Genomic DNA, 10,000 nt, shown 5'->3' with positions numbered 1-10,000 from the left:
ATGATACAGTAACCATACAGGAAAATGGCAGTCTTACACAGATCAATACCTTTATGGTTAAAAAATTCACATCTCAACTAAATAGTTTCGGGTAACATCCTACAGCACAAATGAATTTGGTAATTAGAAACTACAAAACCCATCATGTGTGTATATGTGAATGTCTATATCCTGCATACTACACATGAAAATGTGCTGACCTATAAGCAGTGAAGTTTGTTGTCATTTCCTACTCAATACATCTTCCACTGGCCCAGCACTTTCATAGAAGTGTGGAATAAGACAGCCCCTACTTGAAAGACAGGTATGGTTTAGCGACAGTAATGGCATCCAGCTGTAAACAATGCCTCACTAATACATATATATATTCACCTAATTTACGCTTACATGGGAAACTGAAGAAAGAAATGAATGAAACAAAGTGAAGTACATATTCTATAAAAATTGATAAATTTGCAACAAAACATGAAGTAAAAATGCCAGAATTTAATGGTTTTCATTATCAAAAATTAACAGCAGGGGGAAATTGTTTTATCAAGTATACAGAAACATTGACAGTAAAATTTTTATTCTAAAAAGGTATATGAAAATGGAATTCATAAAACTTAACAAAGAGGCTGCATTTTTAGTACACAAAATGCACTTACTTACTTAAGAAATTATGAAGATAAATTAACAAAATGTTTACAAAGTGTATTCTATAAAAAAAACAATTATAATAGTAATATTTAATATGAGACAATAAATTTGCTACTTACTAACACGTTTTTTCTGAGGAGGAACTAAATGAATTTCCTTGAAAATATGTGTTGTTCCCTGAGCTTTCCGTAATTTATCTTTTAACTAAATAAAGAGAAGTAAATAAGCAATTTCAGCACTGACATAAAACATTTCTCTTTTGATATGTTAATCCTTTAGCATTCAAAATCCCTGTCAAATATAATGCTTATTTATTTACAGTGTTTTGAATCAATCAAGCATTATTTTGTAGCTTCAAGATTTCAATGATATGACTGTTTCAGAATGACATTGAAGGATAGGTATAAGAGGCTGGATTTGGCCAGTTTTAACATAAAACAGGTAATGTTTGAGTTGGATATGGCTAATTTAAATGCTAAAAGGTTGAGAAGTTAAGCCAAAAACAAAGCATTCATCATTTTTTTTTTTTTTTTGACCGATGTTTCACCACTGATCAATAACTAAAATAGTTGAACAAGCTTTTAAAAATGAAATATGCTTACAAACCTAAAATCATAAACTTACCTCATCCAGATCTGGGAATGGCATCTTACTTTCATTAAGATTAAAGGTTTCATTAGTCTCTTCCACAACTGGCTCTGCTTGGGCTTTTTCTTCATTCTCACTCAAAAATTTTATGGTCTTTAAAACAGAAAACAAATAATAAATTACTTCAGACACTAGGAATAACATTTCTTTTAAACAGAATATTCTAAAATATCAAATATGAAATAATCCTTGTCAGATTAATGTACTTCTTCTCACAATGACATTGGTCCTCAAAATGCATATTTCCGTTTATCCTTGACCTGATATAAGTGAACTGCAGGTACATTTTACCACCTTATAGTATTTTAAAACTTAACATTATTCATTCACAAATGTCTGCCTATTCTAGCCATTTCTTTGGGGTACAACCATTCACTTGCACACAGTCTGTCCAACATTTTTCACACTGCATGAAAACTGATTATTTTAAACATGTAACTAATGCTTTCACCATTACCCATCTTCCAAAAAAAGCATACAATATCTTTTTTCTTCTTTTGCATATGAACAATATATATAACCTAGTCCTAGATTAGTAAAACACTTTTACTGACTCCATCATAGACTCTATACCTCCATATTAAAGTAAACATATACATATATGTTCAACTTCTGCAAGCATGGAAAAATAGACATTAAATAAATGAATGAACAAAAAAAACATTTTTGTATGCACACATGTATCAAATCACCTGGATATTATAATCATTATTGTTTACAGCAATGATTGTAATTCAGTGGCCTCTAAGACCATATTGCATCTTTTGTGTAATCACAACATGACTATACTACCTACTAGATATTGTAGATTTGCTGATGATATTATACTTCAGAGTTTACCAAATAACATTTTAGACAGTCAAGTCTACATTAAGGACTCTATTTTTCAAATATGTTTGATCAATAATGCAATACATTGCTATCTGCACACACTTCACATTGACATTCACTCTTGAATTCTTTCAATGGATTCCTAAACTATGATAAAGTTTACTGTCTGACAGTTGTTTCTGTACTTAAACTTTTCAATGAATATTGCTAATCTATGCCCTACCTTTAATACCAAAAACATAGTAGCTAGCTTTCATAAGACATCCATCCATACTTTTCACTTTGCCAATGACTACAAAATATGAAACTTGCTCCATTATATCATTTTTTAGGGTAAATATGTAGAAAGTATATTTATCTATTCTTAGCCAAATACATCTTTGATTTCAATCCCAAATACAATCAGACTATGTATTTATTGCAATTCTCTCTTCAATACACATGCTTTTACAATACCTTTACCACAATTAAGTTTAAAATCACCAATTAAGATATCCACTTAAAAACAGATGATAATAATACAGCAATACTGATTATTGATTTCTCCCTTTCAAAGTAATTTCATCCAAATGAGTGATATGTTTTTACAGGAAGACATGAGACTAAGTACTGAATGATGACCTCAGGACACTGAGCCTTACAGAGGAGATAACAAAGAACCAAGATATCTGGCACATTGCTGTACTCAAGAAAACCTGTCCTCCACAGCAGAAGTGTTAATACCACTCTCTCTACTGAAGAAGATAAGCCTGCAAGAGCCCTGTGCTGGTGCCATGTAAAAGCACCCATGACAGCACCACCTAAAAGCACCTGTGCTGGTACCACATAAAGGGCACCCAGCAAACTCTGTAAAGTGGTTGGTGTTAGAAAACGCATCCAGCTGTAGAAACCAAGCCAAATCAGACTGGAACTTGATGCAGCTCTCCTGCCTACCAGTTCTGGTCAAACTGTCCAACACATGCCAGCATGAAAAACAGATATTAAATGATGATGATCACACTATCTTAACAGCATTATTTTTAGGCCTATTTTTCCATGCTTGCATGGGTTAGGGTGGGTTTTCTCAAGCAAAGTATTTTACCATTTATTGCAGTCCTTTGTCATCTCTTTCTTGTAGTTTAACCTCTTGAGATCTACATTTTCTACTTCTCATGTTTTCCATATCTGCAAGTTCCACCCACTTTTTTACTAAACTAGCATCCCCTACATGAATTACATGTTTGTACCAGTGCAGTCTCCAACTGACAAACATCTAATAAATTCTCATAACTAACCTCATGGTTGATTCTGCTCTCAATGACTATCTTGTGTCTATTCATATCTTGTAGAGAATGGCTTCTTATGACATTTTCCTCTCCAATTACACAGTTCTGAGTTTAAGTACATGCGTGTGTATGCACACATATGAATCATTTCAAGTTGGCAAGAGATGGATGAATATGCAAATTTAGATATCTTTTATGCAACATCTATTTTTTTCCTTTTTAAGATAGTAACTCTTTCTAACACGAACGACACAAACATGAAATTAAACAAAATGAAACACACATAATAGTATATCTTACTTATGGGGCATCTTTGAATGACAGAGCTAGGGTTTTAACATTTGATTAACAATTAATGATTACTGGATAGATATTGATTTCACATTTTGGCACAAGGCCAGCAATTTTGGAGGAAAAGATAAGTCGATGTAATCAATCCTGGTGTTCAAATGGTACTTATTTTATTGACCTTGGAAAGACAAAAGGTAAAATCAACCCTGGTGGAATTTGAACTCAGAATAGAAAGACAGACGAAATGCCACCAAGCATTTTGCCTGATGTGCTAACAATTCTGCCAACTCACTGCCTTATTACTGGATAGATATTTACAGAAATTTGTTTATACTGCAGAAATTTGTATGAGATTTGTGGTCAAAGACCACAAATCTCATAGTCCACAGTATAAATGTTAAAATCAAAATGAAAAGATTTAGCATATAACATCTTTGTTTCATCCCACCAAACTTGACTTACTAGAAATAGAGATCAAATCTCTAACAAAGTCACTCTCTACAGTCTTAAAAAAGAAGGATATATTAGATACTGTGATCCAAGATGCACTATGACTGAATTAACCCTTTTCCTATCACAACCATTTTCATAAACAACCACGCTTGTTTTCAGAATTTTTGTTAGCTTATGTTTCATACATTCTGAGTATTACAAAGCTTTCCTTTCATAGTCCCAAGTTAATCTGCTGGTTGAAAAAAATTGAGAATGTTTATCATATATGATGCATGGACAACAGGAAAATATGACACAAAGGACAGGCAAAGAATGGATGGTCATAGTTGGAATGCCTTTGATTACAGGTTTGCTCAGTCAAGATAACAATTAAACTGAAAAATAAGTTATTAGTCCAAAAGCTGGAAAACACATACAAATGTTCTACTCTGAAGAGAGATAAAAGCAAAATGGCAAAAATTAAAGAGAATTTACCTCTGTGTCTTCACACAACTCTGACAGAAAGAAAACAAAGCGATTCAAGCCACGGATACTAGAAATATAGAAGAGGAAAATAATTTAAATTTCAAGCAAAGAGCATTATTCACACATTCAGCACATTCTCTAAACAATGGAAAATATTGGTTTCAAATTTTGGCATGAGGCTAGCAATTTTGGGAGAGGAGTCAGTTGATTACATCATCCCCAGTGCTCAACTGGTACTTATTTTATCAACCCCAAAAGGATGAAAGGCAAAGTCAGCCTTAACAGAATTTGAACTTAGAACATTAAGATGGATAAAATGACACTAAGCATTTTGCCCAGTGTGCTAACAATTTTGCAAGCTACCCACCAATTGAAAACATTACTGGACATATTAAACTGCAGTATTTTATTTCATCAAATCTCATAGAAGATAAATACTGAAGAATTTTCAGTATTAAATATTCTAATCAAAGAGAAAAGAATATCATGATGAGAAAAAACAACCTATATTATTAATCTAAGAGATTAATAGTGTAAAACACAATTTTAAAAAAATTCAATTTTTTTTGTTTTTATTATAAGAAAGTTATTACTCCTGCAGGAGTCCTATTGATAAATATTGTCTTAAAACATTAACAACTTGCACTGGTTCTATTTGTACTAATTTACCATTATCACCATCATCCTCCAACATCCTTCTTTCCATGCTTGTATGGATCAGATGAGATTTGTTGGGGCAGATATCCTATAACTAGATGCCCTTCCTGTCACCAACCCTCACCTGTTTCAGCAGATTAGTTAGATTTTCAATCACTAATGCTAGTGCTAACATGGTTATATTGTTCATCCTCAACAATTTACATCCACTTTCTGTACTGGTAAGTCATCACAGTTCAGACCAGTTTGTATTTGGAATTGCTGCCCTCCTACACACACTGGGAACAACATATCATTCATATGCTCTATTTCGGGTATGGTTTTTATGGCTAGATGCCTTTTCTATCACCAACCACTTTACAAAGTGTACAAGTACATCTTTCATGGTACCAGCACAAGTGACGTTGCCATGTAGCATGCATGATTAAGATCCTCTTCAACCGAGTAAGATTGCAGTAGAAAGGGAAGCAGCTTTATGCTAGTCAATGAGAGCTTTAATGTATGGAAGAAGATAAAAGAGATACATGACTAATCACAGTATACAAGAGTGGGTGAGAGTAAACAGAATGGAACTGGACAAACATACACACACATGGATATGTGAGTGATTTAAACATGTTCAGAATACTTGACATGTCTTAATATGTAGTGCAGCTTTTGTAAGCAAAAGATTTAAGTGTCATTTGTTTCCATTTCTCCATGTAAGCATGTCTGGGCTGTTTGATGTTCAATAAACTGGGAGATTATTACTTCACTTGGAAATAGATGGAAGTTGGCAACATGAAGCGCATCTGGCTGTAGAAAACTCAGTCTCAACATACTCTCATTTGATTCAAGCAAGCTTATAAAAGTAATCATTAAAACAATGATGATGATGATATATTAGTTCTTCCTATTTTAAACATGTTATTTTTAGTTTTCATACAATCTTCACCTTCTTTGGCATACTTCTCTTAAAAGTTGATTTACTGATCAAAACATGCTAAAAGAAGAATATTCTTACTTCAAATTTTTCAATTCTTCATATTTTTCTAAAAACTTCAATCTCTCAGGTGCTTTCTCTGACACCTTCTTCCTAATCTGTAAGGTGGGGAACTACAAAACAGAAAATATTTCATATAGTTAAGATATTTGTCAGCTCAGGAATTAATGGTCGTGAGGTCAAATTTTACCATAACTACATTACAAAAACTACAGAGAAAATCAGAGGGATTCTATATGCTTGCTTGACCAGCTTGAAGTAACAGCTTACAGTCTTCAATAAAGAAAGGATACACTGGATAACATAGTCCTACACTTCTAATGCAGATGTTGCAGTTACAGCTGGAATGCTTTTCAACATAAGCCTATTGGATCAAGATTGAGCTAGAGTTAAAAAAACAACCACCCTTAGTCTGCTAAATTCCCTACACATTCCCTTTTCATTCACTTTATTCATTTACAATTATTTTTTTCATTCAGTATTATCTACACTTCTATCATCCCCATCTCTTGCTCTCTGCCTTTATCTCCGTACATCAATTTTTTTATGAGACAAAATGGGAAACTACCACATGGTTGATCAAGTTACTAGAAATAGCAGCCAAACCACACACACCCCTTAGACAATTTGTGTTTTGGTTTCCGTTAGACTGGAGTAAAAAAACACGATGCAATAAGAATGATTACATTAGTTCCTCACTTCAGCCAAGTGTCACTGAAGTGACAACATGAGGACTACAGGTCTCTAACATAGCATTTACATATCAATAAAGTTTGACTTTACAGTTATCACTATAAACAGAACAAAAGAGACACTGAAGTTGTTTCAGTTAACTTGGGCTTAGTACAAATTACTTATTGATTAAACTGCCTCAACCCAACCAACTGTCATTGCAGTAGTCCAAGCCAAAGTGGTATGATGAACTCCCAGATACAGTTCTTATTCTGGTGTCCACAGATCTCAAACACTAGAGTCACAAGTCTATACAACTAGGTGTTCAAATTTTATTTACGCTCCCATATTCAGTCTGTTGTCAACAGCCGGCAAGAAGGTGTTCAGAGTCAGTTTAAGGTTCTTTTACATGTTACATTTAGTCACCTCTTACAAAATATTACAGAACTGGCAACATTATTCTTTGACCACTGTGTCCCATAAATAAACAAAAAAAAAGGCCATTTTTAAAAGTGGCCCTATTTTATATTTTATAAAAATTGGATACAGAAGAAAAACTAATTTAAGTGGATGATTTGAAAAAACACAAAGTGATTAAAGTATAAACTATATAATTTATTTTTTGGGAATAGCAAAACTCGAAGCAGATAAAGCTGTAAATAATGTTTACAATGTCATAAACCATTTAATCGAAAATAAAACGGTACTTACTGAAGAGGGCATACATGGACTCTTTGAACTTTCTAATAGCATCTCAGCATACACATCTGCTCCAACAGTATCGGTTTCTCGAATACTATGAACAAATATCAACAATAAACATTAAGATTTGTTTGTTGCGTACATTAACAGATGAAGTATGGTAGGATATCGGACTCGTTGATTTAAACCACATTTCAAACAAAAGTGAAAGGAAGAACTGAGGAAAATACATTTTGCAAGGAATGAGAGCAATATGAGTGTATGTGTGTATATGTATGTATATACATGTATGTATGTGTATATATATGTATATGTATGGGTATATGTATATATGTGAGTGTGAGTGTTTTAGTCTATATGTGTTAGTTTGTATGTATATATATGTGTGTATGTATATATGTTTGTATTTGTATATGTATATATGTACGTTTGTGTGTATATATGTATATATATGTATGTATATGTGTATGTATATATATAGGTATATATATATATATATGTGTGTGTGTGTGTGTGTGTGTGTGTGTGTGTGTATGTGAATGTGTATTTCTTTATACTATTCCTTCTTTACTAATTGTAATAGTTATAATTTATATTTATTAATTGTGTATTTATCGGTACGTTAATATTTTAGTGAGTTTAAGGATTTAATATTGTAAAGACACTACAATTTTTATAAGATTAATAGTATAAATATTTTAATTAATTAAAGTAATAGTAGTATTTTAGCTTATTTCATATATATTAATTAAGTTATGTTTCTTAGTCTTATTATTTAAAATTTACAATTACTTAGAAATTAAAGTTCATTAAAATGTTTTACAATATAGCTGATTGTTTTTTAAAATGTAAGTTATATAAAATTTAAATCTTTCATTCATGATTTTATGAATAATTCTTTCATTAATGTTTTTGTATCTCTATATTCTATTCTCTATCTTAACGTAGTATCTTCTCGCGACCTCTTTCTAATAAACGCTCTAGTTCTGAGTTTAACGTCTAAGTTTTAGTTTGAACTGCAACAGCTTAGCGATAAGTATCGTTTTTAACTTTGTTAAATGACTTTATATCACTGTTTGAAAAAAATATGTATTTTTATATTATTCAATTGATTTTTAACGATAATTTTAGTCGATACCTTTTTTAACACTAAATTAATTAGTAGTAAGTGTATCGTCTTAGCCTAAACTAAGATTTCGATTAGATTAGGGTTGAATTTTTTCCATTAATACTGTTTAATATTTCTTTCTATTTTATGCGATAAATAACTAGTCTTTTTATTTAATTTCTTTGATTATACAATATTGTTAATTGTTTTATTATGACTTAAGTTATATAAAGTTTAATCTTTCATTCATAATAATATTTTCATTCATATTTTTATTTCTATTCCTTTTCTTTACGCAATATTTTAACTAGATTTCTTTTAAATAAATGTTTTTAGTCTAAAATCTTCTAGCTTAAACTATTGCATCGTTTAGATATGTGCTAATTCTATCATTATTATTTTAACCTAAAACTTCATTCAAATTGTATTTTAAACGAAAAATTCGCTAAAGTTGGTTTTTGCATATAATATTCCTGTTAGCTTACATTATAATGGACATAGGGTTGATTATGGAATGTTTATAATTTTGATATTTTTAATAATATTTTTCTATTTTAATATAAGTATTTTATATACATTCATGTTATTTATTGTTGGTTGATATATACATTCTTTTATTGTTATTATTGTTGTATTTTGACCTGAAGATTAGCTATATTTTTGAATAGAATTGATTTTCGATAGTTTTAATTGATTTTAATCGATTTAAGTTTTCTTTCTATTTGAAAATTGGTTATGAAACACGTGTAGTCGTTTTATTATCTTTATCTTATGATATTTACTTTGTATTATATTATACTGTGCTTTTACTTATTAATTTTTCTATATGTGACAGTGGATTTTCATCGATGAGTTCATGAACCTTGGTTCTTTTCCCTAAAACTATATACATACATATATATATATATATATATATATATATATATATATATATATTACGGAGATGTAATATATATCGTGTGCTGGAACGAAAACAATTGCAGCGTGGAAGGTGTTTATAAACCATTTAAAATAACACACAAAATCCGTTAGATTCAGTTCAACATTTAAATTCCTTATGTACTTTGTACTTCTATATGTAAACCATGTTGGCAAAATAACATAGTCTGCCATAGACACCTGTGCTTTGGTTCTTTCTTTCTTTTTCCTTTCTCCCCTTTTTTTGTCACTTTTGCTATGAATTAAATTAATGAATTCAACAGGATACACCGTCTCAGCATATTATCCTCCATTTTCTAATTGTTACACAAATTTTGGGTAAAACCTCCACTTTTACCCGCTCCCATT

The 10,000-nt window shown here is 31.1% G+C and overlaps 1 protein-coding gene across 1 annotated transcript in view; it reads right to left on the bottom strand.

Moving 5' to 3' along the window:
- Positions 1-10,000, bottom strand: part of LOC106868733 (gamma-tubulin complex component 2) — an 82,708-nt gene that overhangs the window by 59,884 nt on the left and 12,824 nt on the right. Inside the window, exons 3-7 of the mRNA XM_014914131.3 lie at positions 7,615-7,699; positions 6,253-6,344; positions 4,602-4,659; positions 1,264-1,380; positions 759-843 (exon numbers count right to left, since the gene is read on the bottom strand). Coding sequence (XP_014769617.1) covers positions 759-843; positions 1,264-1,380; positions 4,602-4,659; positions 6,253-6,344; positions 7,615-7,699 — 437 coding nt within the window. The remainder of the gene's footprint in view (positions 1-758; positions 844-1,263; positions 1,381-4,601; positions 4,660-6,252; positions 6,345-7,614; positions 7,700-10,000) is intronic.

This window comes from Octopus bimaculoides, chromosome 4 (genome assembly GCF_046866305.1).
Source record: "Octopus bimaculoides isolate indiv1 chromosome 4, ASM4686630v1, whole genome shotgun sequence".
In the NCBI taxonomy this organism is placed as follows: domain Eukaryota; kingdom Metazoa; phylum Mollusca; class Cephalopoda; order Octopoda; family Octopodidae; genus Octopus; species Octopus bimaculoides.
The sequence above is the reverse complement of the archived record's forward strand: the minus strand, read 5'-3'. Positions and strand labels throughout refer to the sequence as shown.